Raw genomic sequence first — 27824 nt, 5'->3', positions numbered from 1 at the left:
AAGCCAAGTTTTGTTAAGGACGTGGAAAAACTGGAACTCTAAGACAAAAAAATTTTAAGTCTACCTGAGAGAAACCGACATTCAATCCAGAAGGTCTCTCCAAGAACGTTGATTGCAGCGTCACAGAACCCCGACTGTTAATCAGGAGGTTAGCAGATAAAGTGTGACACATGTAAAGCATTGGATACAATGGCTTAGAAACAAGGGAGGTAGAGATGTAGATCTGTGTGTACTAGCGTGGAAAGATCTTGAAATCACACAGTAGAGTGAGTAAAGACTGTAACAGCATATGGTGTGTTGCCATTTAAAACCCACAAAACAAAACCATGTAATTCTTTTCCATATCTGTGTTCTCACACATACGTGGATGCGCATTTATATCAGCATACCTTTATATGGGCTCAAAGGGCACACAGCCCGCTGCTAACCCTTATTACCTCTGGGGAAGGCTGTGGGTCTGTGTTGCAGTTAAGAAGGATTTGACCTTTATCTACATTTGAACTTTTTACAGTGTGAATTTCATGTATCAGCAATATGTGGAGTTATCACTAGCATTACAGAAAGTAAGCCACGATTCCGATATAACACATAGGGGCACCTGGCGGCTCAATTGGAGGAGCCCTGTGACTCTTCATCTCAGGGTTATGGGTTCGAGCCCCATGCTGGGTATGGAGATTACTAAAAAATAAATAAAAACTTTAAAAAAATGTAACCCATAATCATTGTGCAAATTGTAACAGTACCGAGATGTATAAAGAAAGCAGAAGGAGTAACCTCCTCAGTACTTTAATCCCTGCTCTGTGTTGACTTTCAAAACCTGTTTGGACACATCAGTTTTATCTGTGTATGTTCTGAGCAGACACCTCCTCCTTTCTAACAGTAGCCCAGTAATGTTCCCTTACCCACCTGCCCCCCGCTACCCCCACCCCCCCCACCCCCCCACGTAGTCGCTTTCTGAGAGGTGGACCCGCAGGTCCGTCTGACTCAGGGTGTTCCACTGTTCCTGTCGCCGGTGACCGGTTTGGGCACTGACCTGTGTGTGTTCATTGGCAGCTGGGCCAGTGAGGTGTGATGTGAGGGAAGTCTGCTGGAAGCTTCTGGGAACGATTTCCCGCTGTGATAAAAAGAGATACAGGAATCAACAGTCCCTCCGTGGCAGTTGTGTTTGGACTTGATATGCTGCTTCGGCAGTGTCGAAACTGTGAACGAACCAACCTGAGCCCTGACCAATATGCCAAAGATGGTAGAAAAGATGGAAAGACTTGGTATTGATGCCACTGAATTAAGCAATTCTAGAACCGTGCAACCTCCTGACTTCTTGTTCTAAGATCTGAGTCAGTGATTTGTCATTTGCGGCAAAAACCATCTTGCACCTGCATAAGTACACATTTATAAAATTAAGTCAGTGGAGGGCTGTGCGATATATGCTATTCTGCAACTGTTTTCACTTAATGTTTCATGGCTGTTTTTTCTCTATTTCTCCATTGATGCACCCTTAGGATATAGTTTTTGCTAGTGTAAAAATTTTCCAGAAAGCAACATTCATATATTTGGGGACTCTATGTGCTTCATAGAATATGTTTCTAGAAGTAGAACAGCTAGGTCAAACAGTAGGCGTATAATCTTGACACCTGCCCAGAAGATCACAGGAGTTTGTACTCTCAGCAAGAATGGGAGCCAGTGCTCACTTCCTCCTATATTCACCAATGCTGACTCTGTTTAGGATTCAATGTTTGCCTCTGTGTAGGTGAAAACTAGTTTTCTGTTATAAATTTGTATTTCTTTGGGCTTTTAAAAAAGTTTTTATTTAAATTTCAGTGAGTTAACCTACGGTGTAATGTTTCAGGTGTACACGATAGTGATTCAGTACTTCCACACAACACCTCGTGCTCATCCCAATAAGTGTCCTCCTTAACCCTGGTCACCTGTTTCTCCCGTCCCCCCCAGCACCCCCTCCAATAACCATCAGTTTGTTCTCCATAGTTAAGAAGAGTCTGTTTCTTGGTTTGTCTCCCTTTCTGATTATTACAAAGTTGTAGCCTCATGTCTGTTGGCTCTGTGTATTTTCTCTTGTGAATTTCCTCTGTATCCTTTATTCTTTTTTTCTAACTAAATTTATAGCACTCTTATATCTTACTGGTTTTGTGCTACAGGTATATTCCCCCAGGTAGTTTTTTGTTTCTTTTTGTTTTGTTGTTTTACCTTTGCTTACTTGTATTGTCATTAGTTACAGAGGTTTTAAATGTTCATGTTGTCACATTTGTCCATCTTTTTCTTTATGCCTTTGGTTTTTATCTTATGCTTAGAAAGTCATGTCCCATCCTACAGTTATGGAAACATCACCCCAAATATTCTTGTTTTTTTATAACTTAAAAAAAATTTAGGTCCTTAATGCAGCTATAATTTGTGCATAATGAGATGTAGGGGCTAAAGTAAGTTTCTCCCCACTATTCTAGAATATTCTGTACTTCTCCCAGAATTATACTGTTACCATAGTTTAGATTCCTCAATGTATGTGGGTCTGTGTCTTGGCTATTTGTCCTGTTCTATGGGTCATTCCTCTGTTTCTACACAAGTACTACCATCTTAATTGCTGTAGACTTAAGAGTATGTTTTGCTCTTCAGGGGGTCAAGTCCTCCTTTATTAATAGTTTTCAGAGCTTTTTCTGCATATTTATCTTTACAGATGAACTTTAGAAGTAACTTGTCAAGTCCATAGGAAGAGCTGATCAACTTTTGATTGGGATTGTTAAATATTCAGATTAATCTGGAGTGACTTGATATCCTTACAACATTGAGCCTTGCTATTTGGCATCATAGTGTCTTTCCATTTACTTAGATTTTCTTTTTGGTATTTCAGCAAAGTTTTATAGTGTCCATATGTAGGTCTCATATATTTCTTTTAAAAATTATTCTAAATAACTTAAATATTTGCTATGATAAAGGACCTGGTTTTTATTATGTATCCTAATTGGTTATTGCAAATACATAATGCATAAGATAGCTATTAATGCTATTGATGTAAATGATTCTCATAAACCAAAATATAACAAGTGAAAGTCTAATTTTATGGGGAAAAAAATGGATGCTTGAAGGGATAAATTTCTAATTGTGGCTATAAAATATTTCTAAAACATAATTCCAAATAAAGTGATTAAAAACCACATTGAGTTTTTAACGTCTGACTAAACTGAATTTGTTTTTCCTTACTCTCACAGGTTATTATTAACTTGGTAGACCAGGCAGGCAGGGAGAAAATTATTGGTGATGCTTACCTGAAGCAAGTGTTACTCTACAACAGCTCACAGCTCACTTACGTCTCATTTGACTTCCACGAGCACTGGTAAGAGGGCTTCCCCACGGGAGTTCTGACCCGGTCCGGTGTTTGCGGCACGTGCTGCCATGGCAACCGTAGCTTCTCGTCTTCCTATCGGAAAGAAACATCTCTTCTTGTCCTTGTTATTTAGTTTTGATTTTCACATGAGCTTTATTTTGGCTAAAAATTTAATGGTTCCTGAAATATTCAGTCCTTCTTTCCCACGACAACGTGAGCGTTCCATTTTTCCTTTTATCACCGGAAGAACTTCTGGAGCTTTTCCTTGCTGCTTGGGTCCAAGCCTGGCAAAAGTAATTGAGTCCCCTTACTTAAAAGTCATTCTCTTGTCTCGTCTTTATTGCGTATTAGTAACACTTCTTTCCCTATGGATCAACTTCACCAGCGTTTGCTCCGGAAAAATAATAATCGGTGAATCATTTTGATGGTAACTTTAACCTGTGTGTACTCTGAAAGCCGGTTCTTTTGTCATAATCCTGGCTCTAATGTGGGTTCATCTACCCAGGTATTGAAAATTTGGTGGGGGAAAGAAGCTTCTGATACCTGTGATAGGTTTTGGTGTATTCTTAAATATATTTTCTTTCACAATGCAGATTAATTATAAGCATTTATATAGTTGCCCGTATAATTTATAGTAGTGTTAACCGCATGTACTTAAAGCAATAATTTTAATTTTTCCAAGCTACTTTAAATATTGTATCTTAAGCTGAAAAAAAACCCTTGTTATTAAAGTGTTTTTTTTTCCCTTTGGCATGTATTTTAGCCGAGGAATGAAGTTTGAGAATGTTCAAACACTAACAGATGCCATTTATGACATTATTCTTGACATGAAGTGGTGTTGGTAGGTATTTCATAAGTCAATTTGATATAAACTCTTAGTCTGTGAAATCATATGTATTTGGTACTAATAAGTGTTAAAATAATAGCAGCACGCTGAAAAAACATTTTTCTTTTGTTTTGCTTCCCAATTCCTATTTTCCTTTTCAAGAGAGTGGCCGTCATTGGGCAGTGTTAGCTTAGAACAGGACTGAAGTGTCAGGTGGTCAGGCAAGACGGAGTGACGCGCTCTCTGACTATTCTTTAACTCTAGTAGATGTTCCGTAGTCTACATTTCCTCTTTCTCTTCTCTCTCAGCATCCCTAACATGGCTTCGAGGTACTTGGTCTCAGTGTGCAGGTATTTCAGAATTACCAGAGAGGGGAAAATGAAAATTATCAGCAGGAGGGAGTTGTAGGAAGAAGAAACTGGATTAAAGGATTGGAGAGAACATTTGATTAGACAGAGAAATTAGACACACAAGGCATCTGCAGGACTCCTCACTGAGTGGTAAAGTGACTTTGTCTGCTCGAGCTAGATGCACTGAGATGCATTTCTCCTTGCAGTCAAAAGGGAGGGACAAGATGGTGTTTTAAAGTGCCTTCTGGGGGCGCCTGGGTGGCTCAGTGGGTTAAAGCCTCTGCCTTCGGCTCAGGTCATGATCCCAGGGTCCTGGGATCGAGCCCCCGTGTTGGGCTCTCTGCTCAGCAGGGAGCCTGCTTCCCTTCCTCTCTTTCTGTCTGCCTCTCTGCCTACTTATGATCTCTGTCTGTCAAATGAATAAATAAAATCTTTAAAAAAAAATTAAAGTGCCTTCTGGCTTTAATGTGTCAAAGAGCATAATCTGGGGTTGTGTCAGCTCTGCTTAGTAGTTGTGAGACTGGAGACAAGTCATTCTGCCCTTCGGTTTTATTTTCTTTTGTTTGTCTTTAAAACGGGGATAATAACGTCTTTCTCATCAACTTATTGTGTGAATTAACAACAGTGTCTGCAAAGTGCTCAGTAATACCTGTCACACGGTATTCCAAACAAGTGGATAACCAGTGCTCCTGGTTAGTTATTGCTATACTCTAAGGAATTGTGGTTTTTGAAAACCTCACTAAGGTATTTCATATTGTAAAATAATCCCAATCTATTTTTGAAAAAGGGTCGATCAAGCCGGGGTGATATGTAAACAAGAAGGGATTTTTCGTGTCAATTGCATGGACTGCCTGGATCGCACCAACGTGGTCCAAGCCGCCATCGCCCGCGTGGTCATGGAACAGCAGGTAATGGGGGGGGGGGGTGCTGCATTGTAAGTATTCATTTCTGCTCTTTTCCCACATGTAAACAAGTACCTAAAATCGTTCTGTAGAACATTTACAGCATACAGACAGTTGCATTAAAACCTGGAAAGTACCACCTTCAGTAGAAATAAGTTGATTTAAGTGGCATTTTCTTAAGTACTCATTTCAAAAATGTGAGGCCCAGCATTTCAACGCCTTCGATCGGGTGGGCCTGTGTGGCCATACACCTTTTCCCTCTCAGCTCCACCTGGGGCCTCGTGCATTCGGGGCGGGGAGCCTGCGGCGCCTTCTGCTCAGCCGGCTGGCGCTGTGTGAGACTCTGCCAGTAGGAGGCGCCGAAGGAAGACCGTGAGGCTGGAGCAGGAGGAAGGGACAAGCTGCTTCGCCGGTCTCGTGGCGCCTTCTCTGCAGCCGTTGGCTCCTTTGGTGCCACAGAACCAGCTTTTCTCCTCCACTTCTGTTGGTGGCGGCTGCTTCCTGCGGTCCCAGCATCTGTTACTCAGTGTCCCCCTTTAGGTCTCCAGCCCCACAACACCTGAGTGTCGCGTTCTCGGGTAGACATTCTTAGCACGGGGTCGGGGCTTTTTTGATGGAAGCTCGGGACTGTTTTTTGAGATGGCGAGTCTCTTCCTTCTCACTGTGCACTAAGCAGCCAGGTTTTGAGTCTAAGCCCTGCGTCTACCGCGTATTCGGTGTTGACCCCATGGAAAAGCTCGGCCTCTCTAAGCTTCTATCTCTTCATCCTTAAAATGGACATAGTAAGAGTATGGACTGCAGCAGGTTGTCAGCAGGAGCCAATGAGATAATTCATAGAAAAACAGCTCTCAGAACCCCACCCTCAGCGCAGGGCTCGCACCTTCTGGGCACTCATGGCTCTGCTACTGCTAATGTTGTTTCAAGAGGCTTTTTTGATAGTCTCACTGCATCGGCAAATTTAAAACAATAACAGAATATAAGCCTACACGTTAAAAATGACACCAAGACAGTGAAATATTTCATTCTATTTAATCATGTGTAGCAATTGATAAAATTCTCTCTCAATTGTGCTCTATTTTGGAAAAGTCGGGAAACACCATTTCTTTTATTTGAGGGTCCAAAATTGTACATGAACATGCTTCCTTTTGCTGCAATGTATATTTTATGCTATGGTTTCCTGTCTAATATGCAGCTAATCTGCCAATGTGTTAATTTTAGCTGAAAAAATTAGGTGTGATGCCCCCAGAACAGCCACTACCAGTGAAATGTAATCGGATCTATCAGATAATGTGGGCCAACAACGGGGACTCCATTAGCAGACAGTATGCTGGGACAGCTGCTCTGAAGGTAAACACCAACAGCCAGCTTTTGTGGATCATTCTGTGGGACACAGGATGGGGTTCAAACCAGCCTTAATTTTGAGAGAAAGCTTCATGGGCTACAGATGGTAGCCTATGTACTTGACTCCTTTCTGGAACGTTTGGCTCATGCAGGGGTCACATATTCCAACTCTCCTAGGGCCAGGAAATGGGACTACCCATTAGCTTAAAGGGGGAAATGGGGACAGACCTAAGGAAGAGCGTATGTTGTCTTGGGAGGGGGCTGTTCTGCTTCCTTATGGGGACAGAGGCCCAGTGTGGCTAGATCGTCCAGTTTTTCAAGCGAGTTTGGAAATCTGGAATTCCATGTGAAATAATTGGTTTTTGAAATGTTACACGGATAGCACATGCCTGTTGCTAGAATACGGTCCCAAGTATATTTGCCTCCGCTGAATTTGAATCCCAGTCCTGCCCCTTACTAGCTTTGCAATCTTGAGCAAGTCACTGAACCTCTCTGTGTCTCTTCATTTGTAAAACCGTATAATACTAGACACACTTCAAGACTGTCATGGGATTGTATGAGTTAATGCATGTGAGGGCTTAGACCATTCCCTGGCACGCAGTAAATGCTGAAGAAATGTTTTATTATCTTTTTGTGGTTGTTATGAATAAGTCTTTTGAAGATCCTACAGAGCTAATCTTCACAGAATTCAATTTAAATATAAACCATATTTACTAGGCACCAAATACTCCTTCTGTGGCCAGTAAGAAACGATGGAATTAGTTTACATTAGTTTTATGTTACTTTTCCTTCAAGGTAATAGTTCATCTCAGGATATTTCTTTTCTTTTCTTTTTTTTTAAAGATTATTTATTTATTTATTTGACAGAGAGAGAGAGAGAGAGAGAGATACAGCGAGAGAGGGAACACAAGGAGGGGAGTGGGAGAGGGAGAAGCAGGCTTCCTACTGAGCAGGGAGCCCGAAGTGGGGCTGACCTGAGCCGAAGGCAGACACTTAACGACTGAGCCACCAAGGTGCCCCAGTAGGGGACTTTAATACCCCTTATATTAATACCCCTTGAGACTTGTAACAAGTCTCAACAGGCATCAAATCCATCTTTTGGTTGAGTGATAAAAATAAAAAAGCTTTTTATTAATTAAGGAAATTGGACTTTCTTAGTCCTTGTACAAGTAACTGATTAAAGAGAAATACTTTTATGCATGCAATATCAGAACACCTAAATATATAAAGCAATTACTAACAAAATTAAAAGGAAGAATAAATAGCAGTACAATAATAGTAGGGGACTTTATTTTATTTTTTTAAGATTTCATTTATTTGAGAGAGACAGAGCACAAGCGGAGAAGGGGAGAAGCAGACTCCCTGCTGAGCAGAGAGCCCAATGTGGGACTCGATCCCAGGACCCTGAGATAATGACCTGAGCCAAAGGCAGACGCTTAACTGACTGAGCCACCCAGGCACCACAGTAGGGGATTTTAATACCCCATTCTCCACAGTGGATCATCCAGGGAGAAAATCAATAAGGAAACAGTAAATTTGAGCAGGACTGTAGACCAACTGGACCCAGCAGGCATATATAGAACATTTCATCTACGAACAGCAGAATACATATTCTTCAGAAGCACACGTGGAACATTTTCCAGGACAGATGATAGGTTAGGCCACAAAACAAGTTTTAACAAGGTTCAAAAAGATAGAAATTGTTTGGGGTATCTTTTCTGACCACGGTGGTGGTCAGAAATGAATGAAAATGAATATGAAATGAAAATAGAAATCGGTAATAGAAAAATTAGAAAATTCATAAATATGTGGAAATTAATACACTCCTGAACAATCACTGGGTCAAAGAAGAAATCAAAAAGGGTTAAATTAAAAAAAAAAAAAAAAAACCAACAACCCAACTTGAAACAAACGAAAATGGAAACACAACTTAGGGGATGTGGCAAAAGCAGTTCTAAAGGGAAAGTTTATAGCTATAAATGCCTACATTAAGAAAAAAGAGAGATCTCAAACAACCTAACTTTACTAGAACTAACTTTACAACAAACTAGAAAAAGAAGAAAGTAAGCTCAAAGTTAGCAGAAAGAAGGAAATAATAAAGATCAGAACAGAAATATTTGAAAGGAAGACTAGGAAAAACAATAGAAAAGATCAACAAAACTAAGAGTTGGTTTTCTGGCACAACTTTTTAACTTTTTTTTGTTTTGAAGAGTTGGTTTTTGAAGAGATAAAATCAACAGACCTTTAGCTAGACTTATCAAGAGGAAAAAGGACTCAAAATTATAAATGAAAGTGACATTACAGCTGATATCACAGAAATACATAGAATCACAGGTGCCTACTCTGAACAGTTATATGCCAACAAATTGGACAATTCAGAAGGAAGGGATACATTTCTAGAAACATACAACCTACCAAGACTGACTTTCGAAAAAATAGAAAATTGGAGCAGACCAACGAGTAAGGAGATTTGATGAATCAGTAAGCAAAACCTCCCAAGAAAGAAAAGCCCAGGACCAAATGGTTTCACTGGGAAATTCTACCAAATATTTAAAGAAGAATTAATGCCATTCCTTCTCAAGTTCTTCCCAGAAATGCTGCATGATCTCATTTATATGAAGGATCTAAAAAAAATCAAACTCAAAAACAAGACTGGTGCTTGCCAGGGGTTGGGGGAGATGGAGAGATGATTAAGCGGCACAGACTTCCAGCTAAGTCACTGCCCTCTAGGGACTTGCTCCGACACTGCTGTTGTGAAAAGCAAAAGAAACAAAACAAAGCCATTTAAATGTTCGTTGGATCATTCTACAGTGATTGTAACGGGCAGCAAGGTACAGAACTCTCTGCTCTTGCTCCCCGTATACACACGTCCGCATACACTGGTTAAATCCCATTGTACTAAACTCTAGGGCACAGTCCACACTTTCCCACATCAGAAATTTGTGACTTTTGAGTATCATACCAGTTTGAGGCTTAAAAATCTTGTTTTTTGTTATATAGGAAGTTTTGACCTGTAAATTATAGAAATTCTACAGACTGCCAAGAGAGGATTTACTTTAAAGCACCATCCAACTGTGAAGACTTGATGCCACAAATAGCACTTTAATTATTTGATGTGCTTGGGTCACAGCCAAATACTAGTAGATATTTTAACTTAACTACATTATTTAGAAATTATAAAAGCCTACAGAATTTTGGTCTTGTATTAAAAGCCCACACTGACTCTGGGGACATTCTTGTGTTTTGAATCAATTGTCAAAATGACTTTTTCCTTGACAGGGTGACTTTACAAGGACAGGAGAAAGGAAGTTAGCAGGAGTTATGAAAGACGGTGTTAACTCAGCAAATAGGTATTACCTGAATCGGTTTAAGGATGCTTATAGGCAAGCTGTTATAGGTAAGAAACCTAAATGCTTTTCTTTCTTTAAAATTTGTTATTCCTCTGTGACTAGGGTTTCACAGAAACCAACTTCATTAACATAGTTCATGTTTTATAATATATTTGTGTTTCTATATTCAGCACCTTACCCAAGAAATCAAGTTCAGATTTTTACATGACTAGAATTTGACGAGTTTTTTAGGCTGAAGCAACAAAAGCAACCGCTCGTTTCCATACGTATTTGTCGGGTTGCTGTTCAGGTCACAGAAAGCAGGGGTGAGGTTCCTGGAGTATGGAATGAGGTAGCCTAGAGCCTCATCAACTGAACACTCCACATTCAATTTGTTTTTCCATTACTCAAGGCCGGGAGATGTAATGAGAGGTCTCGCCTTCCTCCATGTGACATTTATCATGTGTTCTTGCTGTGGACAACACAGCATCCTTTCCTGTAAGAATGAATGAACATAGTATCAGGCTACCAGATTTAGGGATAATCCTAACCAATTCTTATCATTATTTGGAAGAGGAAATGGAGGGTAGCTTGCTCAGTGCAATATATACGTTGGCAAATTTTTAAAATTTAATTTGCACGGAAGTATTACCTCATAGGATTAAAGTAAATGCAGAGCCTTCTGGACTAAAACCAAAGTAACAGCTTGTCCTGTGGTCTCTGGGAATATTTTTTAAATCCTATTTTTTTAATCTGATTTTTTGTCACACATGAAATAGTAGGGCCTCGGCACAGGCCAGTTAGGAATTTGAGATGTCCAGCATAAAGAAGTTTGGTTTTTGCCACAGGTAGGATTTGTGTTGACTGGAAAACTGGACTTTAGCAGTTTAATCAGGGAAAAATAGGGTACCTTTCCTCCGGTGATTGGCCTAGCAGCTGTTATGTCGCTGCAGACCCAAGCTCTGTCTCTCTCTCTCTCTCTCTGACTGTCTAGAACATTAGCTTCACCTGAATCTTGAAGCTGGATTTCTTCAGAGGTGAGAGAGAGAGAGGCCAGTAGCAGTCTGGGCCTACTGTTTCCCCTTGTAAGGCCAGTGGTCGGCATCTCTGTTCCAGAAGCTGCCAGTCTCGCTGTCCTGCCCATCTGTGGGGAATGGATTACAGCGCTCCCTGAAGCGAGAGCTGCATGCCGCACCACGACGAAGTTAGCTTGTCTGCTCAGATCCTATGCCCGTTTTATTTTTATTTTATTTTTTATTTTTCTTTTTTTTTTTTTTAAGATTTTTTTTTTATTGGACAGAGGGAGAGAGAGTATAAGCAGGGGAACAGCAGGGAGAGGGAGAAGCAGGCTCCCACTGAGCAGAGAGCCCGACGTGGGGCTCAGTCCCAGGATTCTGGGATCATGACCTGAGCCAAAGGCAGACACCCAAACGATTGAGCCACCCAGGCACCCCCCATGCCCATTTTAAAATCGGCTTGTCTTTGTTATTGAGTTGTAGGAATTCTTGATATATTCTGAATTCAAGTCCCTATCAGATGGTTTGTAAATACTCTCACCCATTGTGTGGGTTGTCTTTTCACATTCATGATCTTGCCCTTGAGACACAAAAGTTCTTAACTGTGATGATATCCACTTTGTTGATTTTTCTTGTTTTTGTTGCTTGTGATTTAAGTGTCATATCTAAAACAAAAAAGCCATATCCAAGACCACCAAGATTCATGCCTATGTTTTCTTATGAGTTCTGTTGTTTTAGGTCTTGCATTCTGTTTTTTAAAAATGTATTAGCAAAGTAAGATGATGATAGATATTAACACTTTCTACTCTAGATTTGATGCAAGGCATTCCAGTGACGGAAGATCTTTATTCCATATTTACCAAGGAGAAAGAACATGAGGCTTTGCACAAGGAGAATCAGAGAAGCCACCAGGAACTGATTAGCCAGCTGCTACAAAGTTATATGAAGTTACTGCTGCCTGATGATGAAAAGTTCCATGGGGGCTGGGCCCTCATTGACTGTGACCCCAGGTGAGTCGGACTGATGTTCTAGTAACTAAGGACACTTAAATTTCTGATGGTCTCGTCAAAATTAGTACTAGTGGTCATCCATAAAGCTAGGGTGTGGATGTGTGATGCGTGGCAGTTTTCCGATACAGGGCTGGTCACTAAGGCAAGCTGATTGAGGCGCTCACCTTGGGTGCAAAATTAAGGGGGCATTACAACAACACAGTAATGAAGAGAAATACTTTAAAGCAGCATTTGATTTTTTAAAAATCCAAATTGTAGAACCGCCATTCCCAGCTGACTTGATTTCCAATCCTGTAATTCCCATGTAAAGTTGGGTGAGGAGTTTAAAACTATGTGAAGTGTGTTTAGCTCTGCCATTTTAAAGCTTGCTACAAGCAAGGTGTTAGCTGCTTGCTAGTTTTTGTCTTGCCTCCTGTGTTTCCCACTATTACTGTTTTACTAGAAACTGCTGCCTTTGAAGCTGTGAGACAAGGTGATGTGGATGGAGTAGATAATGAAGCTGATGCTTTGGAGTTAGTGACTTTGAAGGTCATGTTTTGGCTTGTTGTCTTCGAGAAAAGGCCGAGACCTGCCTATCAAGAGTCTTGGTGTCTTTGTGGTAATGGGAGACACTTTGCCACCCTGTGGCTGGTCCCGGTGTTGGCCCCTTTGGGAGGCACAGGCCATCTGGAGCCTTACATTTGGACCCTGGAGGAGCCGGAGCATGAGCCAGCAATGTTTCAGAACAGTCTTTTCTTCTGCCTTTCATTCCGGAGGAGATGCTTTTTCAGATAGAGAGTAATTACCGTCTTCAGATCCATTTCATTTTCATCTCAGGGGGATAATTCTCTGATGGGTATCATGTGTCCATTGGAATTTCCAAAATTAACTGTGTGTCTGCATCTTGATTACACAGTTAAGAACCCGCTTTGTGAGCTCCTCTGTACTTTGTCTTGTGGTTGCCATGCTTTATAATACTGATAAAATGTCTTTAAATTCGCCACTGGTATTTTTCTTCATTTGCAATAGCTTGAATATTTTGTAGATGGTGGACAGTTTTCCCCTGAAGGGATATGTGGAAACTGGCTCTTTGGTTAGCTGAGTTGCTACAGAACGCTTGTACAGTCTATCAGCTGAGCCAGAGCCATGGACCCAGAGCAGGCCGACTCTGCCGGAGCAGGGAGAAGCAGCTCTGGGAATGCCTGTGCCAGCTAAGGTCCTGAGACAGCCAGCCAGCCAGCCGTCGGGCTTGGGGTCTTCAGTAGTTAGTACCTGTCTGACTTAGCCATTCACTCCTGGGTTCTGTGTATATGTTTTTAAAAACACCTTTAAGATATAATTCATTATCCTTCCACTTAAAGCATACAATTCAATAGCTTTTAGTATAGTCACATTTTCACTACTCTCGAAGAAAGCCCTGTACTCACTAGCGATCACTCCCTATTCTCCTTTCCCTCTGGCCAGACAACCACTAATCTACTTTTTGTCTCTATAGATGTCCCTGTTTTGGACATTTCATATAAATGGGATCACATAACACGTTTCCTTTTGTGACTGGCTTCATGCCTCCTTATAGCTGAATGGTATTCCATCCTGTGGTTAGAGCCCATTTTGTCTGTTTTCTTCCACGATGGGCATTTAGGTTGTTTCCACCTTCTGGCTCTCGTAAATAGTAATACTGTTTTGGTTTGAACACCAGTTTTTATCTGGGGGTACATACCTAGGAGTGGAAATTGGTGGGTCATGTGTAATTCTGTGCTTAACTTCTGGGAAACCACCAAGCTGTTCTCCACAGTGACTGCACCATTTGACATTCTCACCAGCAGTGTGTGAGGGTTCCAATTTTTCCACCTCCTCGCTAATACTCTTTCCTTTCCCTTTTTTTTTTTTAAATTGTACTCCTCCTAAGGGGTGTGAAGTGGTATCTCACTGGTTTTGGTTTGCATTTCCCTACTGACAAAGGGTGGGAAGGATTTTTTCTTGTGCTTGTTGGCCATTTGTATATTTTCCTTAGAAAACTGTTGAAATCCTTTGCCCATTTTAAAAACTTGGGTCTGTGTTTTTTTGTTGTCGAGTTGAGCTACGTGTTTTGGTAAATAAACTTCTGCAGGGGCTAGGGCTAGGGTCTGCGTGAGCCAAGTGAGCAAGCCTGTACAGCTGCAGGGTCGGATCCTGTCTTTATCTAAAACGCTGGTGTTTTGTTCGTATTTTGGAATTTTGATTTTTTTTTTTAAAGTATTGCACTAACAATTATCTTGATGGCTGGGTGTTTTTGACGACCTTTGAAATTTTGCGCCAGAGACTTGCCGCACTGCAGTCGCAGCCGCTTAACTCTCTGGCAGAAAACCAGTCCCGGCCGCAGTTGACAAACACACGCAGCCCTGCCGCAGCAGGAACGGCCCGCTCCCGGCGCCTGCTCTCCTCTGCCCTCCCCTCCTGGCGCGCCCCCGCGCCGTCCCCACACTGCCCGCGGGCCTCCCCGGCTCCGCCGCCGCGGCCTGTTCTGTTGCGGCCCCGAGCTCACCTAGGACCGCCCGTGGCCAGCCCCCGGCACGGAGGCCTGCGGGTTCCACCGCTCCTTCCCCCAGCCCTGCGCCCCGTTGCCGCCAAAACACTGGGCCCTCGGTGACAGGTGCCTGGGGGCGCGCTCCGGGTCCCGAGAGTGGAAGGACGCCGGGCGTCCTGCCCAGCCGCCCTTCGGGACCTGCACCGGCCCACTCCCTGTTTTGCCCAGCTCTACCGGACCCGCTTTTTCCACCCCGAGTAGATGACCACTTCCCCCGTTTCAGAGGAGCAGCCGCGCTGTCGGGCGTGTGAGCGCAGGAGAGGGTCGCTCGCAGTGCCGCGGCCACCCGCGTCCCTTGGGTGACGACCCCTCCCCGCGGTGTGGGCGCGGCCCGGCGGGGGTCCTGCGGGGGACCGGTGAGGGTCCGGCGGGGGTCCGGGGCACTGCGGGCTCCTCGGCGCCCCGCCCCACCGCGGGCCGGGCTTAGTGCGGGGGCGGGCTGGCGGGGTCGGGCGCGCATGCGCACTGGGCAGGTGCCGCGGCAGCGGGGGCGGCCGGAAGCGAGTGGTGGCTCCTGGGCGGGGCTTGGCTCTGCAGTTGCCGCAGTTGCCGCAGTCTCCGCATTCGCTGCAGGCGCGAGGTCGGGTGCAGGCGGCTCTGACTGAGCTTCGACTTCTCGACGGACTGACTGACGGACAGACGGACGGACACCATGCCGCGCTCCCACAGGCCCCCGCCGACCGCCCAGCGGCCCGCCAACGCCACGGGCAATGCCACTGGCAACGCTGCCGAGCCCAAGCCCGAAGGCGGCAGCCTGGCCACGACTTTCAAGATTTTTCTCCTTTTTGCAGGACTGATGGTTAAAGTTCCTGTGGGCTTGTATTTTTCCTGCAAATTGCTCCTTTTCCAGAGTCTCCTGTTAATGTCTCCTGACGACAGTGGCTTTTACGCGACCATCGTGGCGGTGGTGGGGCTGCATGTGGTGCTGGCGGTGTTCGTGTTCATCGTGTGGAAGGAGGGCATGCCCGACTGGCAGGAGAACAAGAACGAGTAGAGCAGCCCGGGAGCTGCGACCGCGGGGGGCGGGGAGCGTGGGGGGGTCTTTCTTTTCTCATCCGTGTTGACAGTCGTGTCCGTTGTGTGCTTCGGGGGAGGGTGGGGGGAGGGGCTCTTTCCTGCGGCGGAGACTCCAGTAAAACCGCGGGGGGGGGGGGGCTATTTCCTGACCGCCTGTTCCGTGCCCAGTGCTTTTTGTTCAGACATAGTGTTTGTGACTGAGGATCCCGGAGGACTGGTGTAGATACGACCGCCCGGGCGGGGGCGGGGGGGCCGCGCTGACTCGGAGACGCAGACTTAGTGCCGTGAAAATGTGTGCTGACGTGACTGCGGAGGCTCGGCGGGGGCGCCCGCGGCCGGCGCGCGTGTAAGTACCGCGGCGGGCGCGGCGCGGGCGGGCGCGGGGCTCCGCACGCGGGAGCCTCGGGCTGTCGGGTCCCGGTGTCTCAGTCGTCGTATTTTTCGGTATTATTTTGGGTGAAAATGAGGCGAATGTGTTACGTTAGCTTGAGACCGCCGGCGGTCGGCTGCGACAAGGTGCCGCTGATGTAAATTACTGCGGGTTCCGAGCTTGGTGCGTTTGTCCCCGCAGTACGCAGGAGACAACGACCTCATTCTGACGCAGTTGAAGGATGTGACTTCCATCGACAAGTGATTTTCCCTACTGTTTTCCATTTGTTTTTCAGTAGCATTTTGGTAAATCTTGGCAAATAGGGATGAAATTCAAAGGGAGTATAGTGGAATTTTGAGGCTAATTAGAACGTAGATTGATTTCCACCTTGTGATTAGAGATTGTTGATATTACATGACTTAGAAGTTTTGAGTTCACATTTTGCCTGCTTTATCTGTTGGTTTTTTGTAGATTTTATACGTCAACCATTTTTTTATTAGTAATCTTACAAAAATGTACATTTTGCTGTACGTTTAAGGATTCATCAACACTCATCTAGTTTCTGACCCTTTATTTGATTTGTGAGTGGTGGGAAAATACAGCAAAACGGACTTAGAAAAAGGAAATGTTTACTCGTTCTTTAAAAGCCAAATAAATGGATAAATCTGGAGTAAGAAATAAAGAGTGGTTTGGGCTCGGTCCCAATTTTTGCATCGAAATGTTATATCTATGTAATTTTTTTTTTCAAAAGATGCATCCTACATGTGTGTAAAAATATCCTTCCCGTGCCTTGTCCTTTTGATGGTTAGGTCTTGTAAAATAATCTAGACATTTTCTCCCTCTGAGCCTGAGGGTTTTCCTTTCTTCCCAATCCCCTCTCCCTGGAAATTATCATATTTCCCTGAATCCTCCCACCTCCTTGACCACCACTCTCTGAGAAGGGACCTCTTCTCAGCTGCAGCCCTTTCCTGACACCCCCCCCCAAAAAACTCAAACTGGCCCCCTCCATGGATAGATTGTATGCATCTGACTTCAAATTCCCCACCCCCCCCAACGATCTTAAGTGGTTCTGCTATAGGGGTAATCTTGATGAAAATGCAGATGAAAATGAAAATATTTAATTCCCTGTGTCATGTCTGTTTAGCCTCATTGATGCTACTCACAGAGATGTGGATGTGCTGTTACTGCTTTCTAACTCTGCCTACTACGTGGCCTAGTAAGTTGCTTGATTTAAAGCTTTTAATGGTTCTTGTAATATGAGTACATTTCCTTGTTAGGGTTCATGACATTAAGAATCTGGTTTTATATATTTTAAGGAACTTCACGGAACCCTACGTAACTTACATCACTGTTAATTTGAGAATGTGATTTTAGCACTTAGCTTATTTAATATTCTTTTAGCACTTAGCTTATTTCCTATATATTTTTCATGTTTTGATGTACTCCATATACTGTTAATAACTATATATTTTTTATTAGCACTGATACTTCCATTTTATTGCTATTGGCAATGAAACAGTTGTCTTTGTGCAGATAATTGTGTTTGTACACATGCACACACATGCACACACCTGCCTCTTTGGTTACAAGAGTCTGATCAATTATTATACTTTTGTGGTTTACTGCCAGATCTTCAGAAACACTACTAATTAACAATGCCACCAGCAAAAAAAAAAAAAAAAGTACTTGCTCGTTTGCCTTACCAAAATCAATTTTTTTTTCTCTAAGTAAATTCTTTTTCTCTGGCCTTTTATGAACAATTTTTTAAGTCATTGGCCCAGGTGCCCATTGGCATTATTATATGGATTTTTTATTCTTGAGTTTGGACAGCAGGTTTATCTGCTGTGTTAATCACAAACACATACTTTCAGTGTATGTATGTGTTTGCCTTCCTTTTAGGTTTGTTGGTTTTGTTTTGTAGAAGTTTTTATAAAACAAATTATATTTTGTTAACTGATTTTAGTTTAAGATCCATAAGCTGATTCTCCTTTAGCTATTAAACTACATATATGTCAATCTCATTTCATCTAGTTTTTAAATGTTTAAACTCTTTACCCAAGAGTATATTGTGCCCTGGAAGATTTTAACTGCGTAGAAGTTGCTCCTATTCTATCTCAGCTGACGAGCCAAATATGGTTTTGATTTTAATCCTATTTTTACTTCCTTTCCCTTTATCCAGTTATGATGATGAAGTTGATAAAGTAAACCAGTATCAACGACTAAGTCTAGAAGACCTGGAAAAAATAGAAATAGGTAAATTTTAACATGCTAACCAAGTCCTAGAAAGCAAATACTGTTCTTCCAAGAGTGGGCCACATTGTTTGAGCAAGCAGTACGACTTGCTAGAATCAGAAAAGGATACTGATATTGCAGCTGGTCTATTTCTTAGGATTCTCTTCTATTCTTTAGATTAGCGGTGAATGATATGGTCTAGTAATTATTTCTTTAATTGCTTACCTTGTGAAGATTCACGCAAGGATCAAGAAAGTTTAAATACTTGAGACTGAAGAAGAGTCGTTATTTAGTTTCATCAAACCAAATCATCACAATAAGCTTGTATTGTATACTCTTATTTAGAAGAAATAAGAAAAATGTGCTAAAACCTAACTGATGAATAAGTGTTAGTATTTTGAAGATATAGAAAAATGAATTTTATGTGAAAGGTTTTACCATATTCATTTGGGTTTCTAGGTCCCGAACCCACTCTCTTTGGTAAGCCGAAGTTCTCCTGCATGCGACTGCACTACAGATACAAAGAAACAAGTGGCTATTTCCACACACTAAGAGCTGTAATGCGCAATCCAGAAGAGGATGGGAAAGGTAATGAAGAGATGACTGTATTCTGTGATAACTTTTTTTGTTTGTTTTTTAATTTATTTGACAGACAGAGATCACAAATAGGCAGAGAGGCAGGCAGAGAGAGGGGGAAGCAGGCTCCCCGCTGAGCAGAGAGCCTGATGTGGGGCTTGATCCCAGGACCCTGGGATCATGACCTGAGCCGACGGCAGAGGCTTTAACCCATTGAGCCACCCAGGTGCCCCGGTGATAACTTTTGATCTGCTCTTCTAAGTCCCAAGTGGAAGTGAGGACAGTCCATACCATTATAAATGGAACATAGCTTTATGACCATGAAGTAGCCACTTTGTCCCCCAGAAAGCAGGGAAATTATTTGAACTGATGTAGCTGGGGCAAGGAAATCTCCGTGTTCGGCCACGGGGTACCAGGGCTTTTTCCTACCACGCGTGCCTTTCACAGACAGTAGTCAGGGGACATTCCTGTCTTGTTCACCGCTGTTGCCTTGGCATCTAACACGGGACAAATCAGAAGAAACTTTTAATTCCAATTGATTTGGTTCATTTGTCCTTTATTAACTCTTCTGTTAAAATACGTTTTAGAACATTTTGAATTAGTGGGGAGAGTAGTAAACAAGCAATTTTCTGTAAATTTTAGCAATTAAAATTGTATTTAAATGTATGACCACAAATTTCATTTAGGGGTCTGAATTACAAGTGCTATTTTAGTATGTTTTTGGAGAAACTGGCGAGCAGTTGTGTTTGGGTTTCAGATACCCTTCAGTGCATTGCAGAGATGCTACAGATAACCAAGCAAGCCATGGGATTGGATGTACCTATAATTGAGAAAAAACTTGAGAGGTAAGTATACTACTACAATTTTCTCAAGAATAAAGAGATTATTATCCAAAGTCCCATTTCTTTAGAAGTATTTGGAAGATCGGGAAAATCAAATTATGGTGTAACATATTGGTATTTAGACTGAGCCGTGTCAAATTTCTGTGGATCAAAAAGTATTACTTTTAAAATTTGCTCTTCTGAGAGTCTATCTAGAAATACATTACTTGTGGCCATAATTTAAACAACTTTAAAACATACTGGCTGTCATTTGCTCTATGAACGCCAGTGGGTTAAGAATGCCTATAGATTATTTCACATTAAAATTTGGATTTCCCATCTGCTTATGTTTCATGGTCCACATTCAACTAAAGAGCAGTTTGCTCATCTAGAGAAAAATTGTTCAGTCTTGTGTTAGTAGAGAGAATTGTTTCCATAGCTCTTTAACATCCTAAAATTTTTATGAAATGCTCATGACCGGTAAGTCCATACTGAGGCATGTGGCAAATACCAGTCACTTTTGCTTATATTTGTAGCTATCATGAGGGATGCCAAATAAGAAAACCCTGTGTTAAATATGCTGTATCTTTTAAAATAATTGTAGGTAATCTACAGGAAATATAAGGAAACAAATTCTCCCCCCTCCCACCTGAATCCAGCCAAGTTGGAATGGGTGCAGACAGCTTTAGTTAAAATGCTGTACTGTACATTCCCATTGATGGTCTGTGTTGGCTTGGCTGGTTGTTTAGGTTGTCAGCGTGGTAGACCTGCCCCAAATGGTAGCCACTTGCCACGAAAGTGACCATAATAGTTCCCCTCCTCCCCCATCCATGTTCCTGTTAACCTGTGGTCAGCCCTGGTCTGGGAGCTCTTGATGCACTGTCCCAGGGCCCGTGTCATATACTTCTTCTCACCGTGTAGACATTTATCATCTCACATCCTCACCAGCAGGGTGAGTAGAGTACAGTAAGATATTTAGAGAGATTAACTTTTATTTATAGTCTTATAAATTATTCCTGTTAATCTCTCACTTTGCCTAGTTATAAACTAAACTTTATCACAGGTTATATATGCATAGGGAAATACATAGTATATATAGGGCTTGATCCTATCCGTGGCTTCAGATGTTGGGGATCTTGGAATATATTCCCCACAGGTAAGGCAGGTGGGAACTGGTGTTGTCTGAATTTTGGATCGGGTTTTTTTTTTATTCTCAGAATACACAAAAATGCAGGTTGAGGCAGCCATTGAGAGGCTTCTCTCCCTTCCATTCCTCGACTGCTTCCTCCTCCTCTGAATGCCAAAGAGAACCCAGTTGAAGGAAACATGCAGTAATAATGATCAAATCTAAAGACAAAGTTCTGACCCAGAAGAACTCAACATGATTAACCCAGCTACTGCAAGGAGCTTCCGAGTAGGATTAAGATATTATAGATGTAGTGTTTCCACAGGCTGGCTCTTCACTGCATGGGCTGCTTGAGGGCAGGACACGCAGGAAACTGCTTGCTGGACTGGGGTTAAAGTCACCCAGCCAGGGCACTGTTCCCATTCAGGGCCCGGGGACAACTTGTCGATGTCGTTTATAAAGGCTTCTGATGCCTAGTTGTAAACTACTACACAGTGGTTGCTTCAAAGACTTAGTACCAAAAAGAATAAGATCTCTCATTAATCATCTTTTAATAGGGATTATATGTTGAAATATTTAGTATATATTGGATTAAGTATCAAAATTTCATGTTTTTAAATGGCTTGAAAAATTTAAAACTACATCTAGCTTACATTTCTTTTGAACAGTGCTGTTCTAGCATCAACTCCAAGGGATTATCTGCATTTATTAGCAGTGCGTGGTTTCAGAAATTGGGCCCAATCAAAGTAACAGCTTCGTCTTACAGTAATTAGAACTGGTGTATTGGATTTCAGAGGGAGTGAACTTTTTTCTCTTCTAATTTGTAGGAAGAGCAGTAAACCTCATGAAGACATCATTGGCATCAGATCTCAAAACCAAGGCTCTTTGGCACAGGGAAAGAATTTTTTAATGAGCAAATTTTCATCTCTAAATCAAAAAGTGAAACAGACCAAATCTAATGTAAATATTGGCAATCTGCGAAAGCTAGGAAACTTTGCCAAACCTGAAATGAAAGTTAACTTTCTAAAACCCAACTTAAAAGTGAATCTTTGGAAGTCAGATAGTAGTCTTGAAACCATGGAAACCACAGGTGTGATGGATAACAAAGTCCAGGCAGAGTCGGATGGGGAAGTGTCTTCGGAGAATGACTCCTACCACTCTGATGAATTCCTTACAAACTCCAAATCTGATGAAGACAAACAGCTAGCTAGTTCTTTAGAGAACGTAGGGCCAAGAGACTATGTTCTTCCTAGTTGTGGTATTATTGCTTCCGCGCCTCGCTTGGGCAGCCGGTCCCAGTCCATCGGCAGCGCTGAGCTCAGCATTCACGTTCCTTCCGAGACTGTTGCCCCTGGAAGTGGGTCTGGAAAAGGCCACGAGTCTCCTTTGAAGAAAAGTCCTTCTGCTGACAACATATACATATTGACTGGCTTTGCCAAGCCTGTGGACGTTTACTGCCATAGATTTGTACAAGATGCACAAAACAAAATGACCCAGCTGTCAGAACCAGGGTCTGTTTCTCAGCAGGTTAGTGAGGAAGGAAATCAAATGACCAATCAAATCTCTAATGAAGAAACACAGTCTGAATCAGCAGCACAGATACCTTCTCGGCCGTCTCAGTTAGATGTGTCTTTTCCTGCAGCGGCTCCCCAGTACTTGTCCGTTGAACCAGCGCATCCAGCTGTATCTCAGAAGACCCCTGGCTCTGGCTCCAGCATGGCTGAATTTGAGACAGGCCTTCACGTAACTCCTTCTCCTTCAGAGGGCGGTAGCAGCAGAGCGGTCTCTCCCTTTGCCAAGATTCGAAGTTCCATGGTCCAAGTCGCTAGTATCACCCAAGCTGGCTTCACCCAGGGGATCCACTTCGCAGTGGCAAAGGTTCAGAAGAGCCCTGCAGAACCTGAAGGGGTTAATGAAGTCCAGCAAAATGAACTTAAAAATATGTTTACACAATGCCAGACACGAATAATTCAGATTTAATTTTTAGCCACAAAGAATCCTATGGCTTTTATTTAATCCAGAAAGAGGTTTCACATATTAGGCTATTTTAACCTGTTGTTTTTGAAGCTAGGGGTCACAAATTCTAATTATGTTTTATCGGGAAAGTTTTTAAAAGGAGCTGAACTTGGGCAGATTTCCAGATTTGAGAGCCAGGACAAAAGAAGTGTGTCATCCTAGAACGTGTAAACGTGAGTAGCTCATACACTACAGAGCAGTTGGTGTCTGAAAGTAATTTGGGGATAATTACTTCGAGACATAATAACCTGAACCTTTTGTGCAGTGGGTGGGTAAGTGAAGCGTAGGAAGTAAACCCGAAGGATGAACACGGACACATTTAGGGGAATAGCTTTTTCATAATTTGTCTTCTGTTTGTCCATTCATTTCTGTTTAAATATTTAGTTTTTAGTAACTTTAGAGTGTTACTAGTACAAAGATGCATTTGAATATTAAAAAACTGTAGTTTAGTTTTGATGGCTTAACCATTCCCTGTTAAGAGTAAATTGAGGGTTACTGGGACATGCCCATTTGATCCTGATTTTCCCCATAGTCTACTTAAATTTAAAATACTATGCCCCTTGTACACCCCAAAGTCTAGAATTAAAGACCTGTCAGTCATAAAACCTGAGACACCAGATGTAACTACCAGCACCTATTAAATTATTCTGCTGTTTTTAGGAATGGAAGACTACATTTATCAGATACTGGTAATTCTTGAAATGAATGTTCAGGTTGTAGTTTTTTGCAGGGGAACATTCCTTAACCTCTTGTCTAGAATATAAACCGCAGAAAATTTAGTCTGATGCACAGCTGTACTAGAACTGATTCATGACTATAATCCTGACCCCATGGAACTGTGGCCTCAGAAAAGCCCATAAAAGAACGTTGCACACCTTATTCCCAACAAGTATTGGTTTGTCTGGTATCTTTAGAGCCTTACTCTGTTGAAGTGATTCTCAGCTAAACATTATGTCTGTTGTAACTTTGATAAGTATTTCAACATTTGTTATTTATTAGTGGTATCTTTTTTTTGGAAGTGTCAAATCTTGTGACTATTTAAAATAAAACACCATTGTAATTTAAAGTGACGTGTATGAGAATTCCTTAAATAATACTTTAAAGATAATGTTGATCTCTAAATGAGGTTAAAAAATTCATAAGGTAAATTTGCTATAACTGATCACTTGGGTCTCAGCCTTTCCAGTATTTTCCTTTTTTAAGTGTTTATATGTAGACTTTAAAAAAGAAGTGCATCACAAACCATCAAATTTTAAACATCCAAACACTGAAACCGAATACTTTATTCTGTTCTTTTCTTCTGGTCTTGAAAGTATTAAAGTGTGGCACAATGGGAGAGAAAATAAAAGCAAAGGTCAAGTGATAAATGTCTCTTTTAAGCTCCATGAAATGTGTCCCAAAGAGATTTGTGGAAACTAAAAAGAAGGCAATGTTTAATTCCAGGCAGGGTGTTATGTTCAGTTTCCCGGTGACTCAAATAGGAATAGCAAACGTTCCTGTCCAGTGTGTGGGCAAAACCAGGGAAGAAAGGTGGTTCTGAAGCCCAGGTCCCGGGCTCCTTCCCCAGTGGGAACCCAACAGGAGGATCTCAGACTGCACGACCTCCCACAGTAAGCTTTCAGTAAAGGTTTCCCATAAGGAGGGCGTCGGACCTTTTCTCACACATCATGGGGTAAGTCTTACAAATAATGAAAAATAACCCAAAGTACTAATAATTGGGGAAGTTTTGTTTATTTGAAAGAGTGTTTTCCTTTCAAGGGAACTTTTCTGCAAGATTAAGCAAATTATGTACTTCTCTTTGGTAAATTACAATTCACATTTGCACAATAACACAGTAACTAATCTACTCTCTGGAATTTTGTTCCCACAAATCCAGTTGAGTCTTCATTTTGTTTCTAAAAGATTAAGGAAGTTTACCAGTTATAAAAATGAAAACCAGTTAGAATTCTAAATATAAACAGATTATTTACATTAGTTTGTAAAAATAGATTGGAGTTTAGGAAAAAAACAGCTAGTCATTTCTACTTCAGTTCATTAGGCACAATGAATTCCTTCCTTTTCAAGGCTGACCCTGTTTCTGTGTTTAGCAATATCAGTTTGGAGGAGGTGGGGGAAGGGTGCCAAAACAATACTTACAGAATCATTTAGCTGATCTGTGTCCCACTAGGTAAGTTACTGGCTTAAAAAAAAACAAAAAACAAAAAACATTAATCTTCATACATAACCACTGATAACTTAAAAAAATGGTCTAAACTTTCTAAACATTCTTGATACCACAACTACACTACTGTACTGTATTAAATTGCCTTCTAAGTATGGGTAATGCTATTTTTGTTACTTTAAAAACTTTTACGTTAGGGGCACCTGGGTCACTCAGTCACAGTTAAGCCTCTGCCTTTGGCTCAGGTCATGATCCTGGTGTCTTGGGATCGAGTCCTGCATCAGGTGCTCTGCTCAGCAGGGAACCTGCTTCCCCCTCTCCCTCTGTTTCTGTCAAATAAATACAATCTTAAAAAAAAAAAAAAAAAGTTAAATCTGTAATTGGTCTGGGAAAAACTTACCTATGGCTTTCTTGGGTATTCCTGGATTAGCAGATATGTTCGTTGACTAACACATCTGGAACTAATGGAAAAACTTACACAAAGTTTAAAATCCAACACCATCATCAAAGCAACTAAATGACAATTATTAGGAAAACAATTTAAAACTTTATTTTCTACAGAAGGCATATTTTAAAAAGTTAACTTTGCTTTCTTCCTATTTGGGCAAAACAGCCTATCCTAGGGCAGCATTCCTTTAAGTTCCATAAAACAGTGGTTCCCAAATGCACGGGGTGAAATGAGAAAAATAAGGACAATGTAGTGTTTTTTTCCAAAAAAGCTATATTTATTCCATTTAAAGGACTCTCATTCTGAGACGTCCTTTTATGAAAAAAAAAAAAAAAAAAAGTGGTATAATACAGTGGTTTCTTTCAGATTACTTGGCAAAATACATTGGCAACCCTGTCCCCCAAATTTTTGGAAATGTTACTGGTCCATGAAATCCAAAAGTCTGGGAACCACTGCCATGTGAAAAAGACTAATTCTGTAGGTTATTAATAACTGTTAAGTGGAAAAAAACTTCTGAGGTCAAATGTTTGGGAAATGATACTACAGAATTTCACACAGTCATGTGAATTAATGGCAGGTACACCCCATTCCCCAAACTTCAACCACTAAACACATCCAGACCCACCGTTAATTGGAAAGACATTGTAAAAATCTCAAGTGAACAACTCCTCTGACTTTGGAATTCCAACAATTTTCAAGTGAAGTTGACATTAGCATCAACAGAGTCTGACCTATGACTTAGCTGAAACTAAGGAAATGGTATCAGCAACATTATCATCAATATTAAACTTTTAATATCAAATACATTTTTGTACATTGTTACTAATTTATATAATTATAAAACAATCAAAAGCTCCATAAAATCAGTAAGGTAAAAGCCCTTACTGAATATTATATAAACTTCAGATGTTACCAGGCTGATTTCAGGAAAAGTCATTGGTTTTTGATACAAATTATCTACAAAACAATGTGGTATAAATGGTATTTGAATTTTACAATAATGTGGCCACAATCTGCCCACTACTCTCCTAGGCGTCAGATCTTTAAAGTTCATTTCCATTCACACATTTCTGCTGCTGAAGCCTGGTTCTTCTTAAGGACTCTAGCTGCTTTGCTCTGAGCCATCGCTCTCTTGACAGCGTTGTCTGACCGGCACTGAGAGACAGAAACCTGGCGTGAAACACAGAAACGGATTTAAGTCTAGACCTAGGACAGGATCTAGTTCTTTTTCTTTCCTTTTTTTTTTTTTTCAAAGAACCTCAAAATATGCTGGGTTAGGGGTCAAGACCATCTGGCAGCTGCAGACAAGTCAAGAGCCAAGTGAGACTTCCACGAAGGGGTCTCGGAAGGTTAGAGACAAAAAAGCAAGCCTGTTCCACCGGTCACTGGCCAAACACAATCCCCCTTCACTAAACCCTTTCACAAGGTATTTTAAAGGAAAAACCTTTCCACTGGTACAAATCTCTGTTACTCCTAAAAATCGGAAGGTTCACACACAGCTCACTAAAACAGCGATGACGGACACGGACTACTTACCGCGCCACAATGAGCAGCTGGTGGAGGTCGTCCGCAGTGATGCTCTGAGGGTCGTTCTTGCGCATTTCCACAAAGTCATCTTCAACTGCCTGTACCGAGAGAGTAAGTGGACTTGAACGCTATTGCTTATGAACAAACACTGTGCATTACGCAGGGAAGAAGTAACACAGTCCACGGGCTGATGTGCAAATGACGTATCAGCCCTTCTGCTTCGGCTTCTTCGGAGAAAGGAGGGTGAAAGTCCCGCCTCACCCGCAGGCCAATGCTGCCGACAGAGCCGGCAGGCGGCCAGGCAAACCTCTGGGTCAGCAATGTGCAAGGCCAGCAGGGCAGGGTGACGTCAGCAAAAGTGGCAGAGTGAGGGAGGGCCTTGGAAAATTCTCTCCACCACTGAAGCGTACAAGAACACTAGCAAAAACTATCAAAATCTGCTTCTTCTAGAATCTGAAAATTAACCAGAACACAGGGAGCATTTGTTCAAGAACGACAGAACACTGGGCTCTGAGGCATTTTCATTTCCTCACCCAGCCACCCCACGCCCTGGAAAGGGACAGCCTGGAGGCCGCAGGAGAGGGTCCTTTCAAAGCACCATTCCTGAGATCTGTCCCTCTCTGACGGCGGCTCCCGGCGAGAATCCACGTGCAAGGCTGTCTTTATTCAGCCAGACTCCGCTTACCCAATGTGAACAGCCTCTTCTCCCAGGGAATTTATCAAAATCAGAAGCAATTACTAATCAACCCGGCTGCTTCACACACTGGATAGTAGTTGGGACAAACAGACAACCCACCAAAATCCTTAAAAGAAAAAACTAGGAAATGAAAAAATTTCCCCCAAAAGCCCCCAAAGGATGATCTCTATCTCCACAGGA

The 27824-nt window shown here is 42.0% G+C and overlaps 2 protein-coding genes across 6 annotated transcripts in view; one reads left to right on the top strand and one right to left on the bottom strand.

The window, feature by feature from the left end:
* INPP5F (inositol polyphosphate-5-phosphatase F) overlaps positions 1-23875 on the top strand; it is an 84032-nt gene extending 60157 nt beyond the window's left edge. For 2 of the 4 annotated variants that reach the window (XM_080823094.1, XM_080823095.1), the window contains exons 10-20: positions 3219-3343; positions 4098-4175; positions 5298-5418; positions 6631-6759; positions 10033-10150; positions 11910-12108; positions 17185-17256; positions 18220-18293; positions 18732-18860; positions 19606-19693; positions 21623-23874. In XM_080823094.1, coding sequence (XP_080679220.1) covers positions 3219-3343; positions 4098-4175; positions 5298-5418; positions 6631-6759; positions 10033-10150; positions 11910-12108; positions 17185-17256; positions 18220-18293; positions 18732-18860; positions 19606-19693; positions 21623-22775 — 2286 coding nt within the window. In that variant the 3' untranslated portion in view covers positions 22776-23874. Of the gene's footprint in view, positions 1-3218; positions 3344-4097; positions 4176-5297; positions 5419-6630; positions 6760-10032; positions 10151-11909; positions 12109-12550; positions 13087-15902; positions 16017-17184; positions 17257-18219; positions 18294-18731; positions 18861-19605; positions 19694-21622 lie in introns of those variants that run through there. The other 2 variants (XM_080823096.1, XM_080823097.1) reach the window with 2 other exon arrangements.
* The window catches only part of MCMBP (minichromosome maintenance complex binding protein), a 50651-nt gene continuing 44509 nt past the window's right edge, over positions 21683-27824 (bottom strand). For both annotated transcript variants that reach the window (XM_080823098.1, XM_080823099.1), the window contains exons 15-18: positions 26957-27045; positions 25373-26590; positions 24948-24990; positions 21683-22695 (exon numbers count right to left, since the gene is read on the bottom strand). In XM_080823098.1, coding sequence (XP_080679224.1) covers positions 26464-26590; positions 26957-27045 — 216 coding nt within the window. In that variant the 3' untranslated portion in view covers positions 21683-22695; positions 24948-24990; positions 25373-26463. The remainder of the gene's footprint in view (positions 22696-24947; positions 24991-25372; positions 26591-26956; positions 27046-27824) is intronic.

This window comes from Martes martes (assembly GCF_963455335.1).
Source record: "Martes martes genome assembly, chromosome: 14".
NCBI lineage: Eukaryota > Metazoa > Chordata > Mammalia > Carnivora > Mustelidae > Martes > Martes martes.
This window is presented reverse-complemented; position numbering and strand designations above follow the sequence as displayed.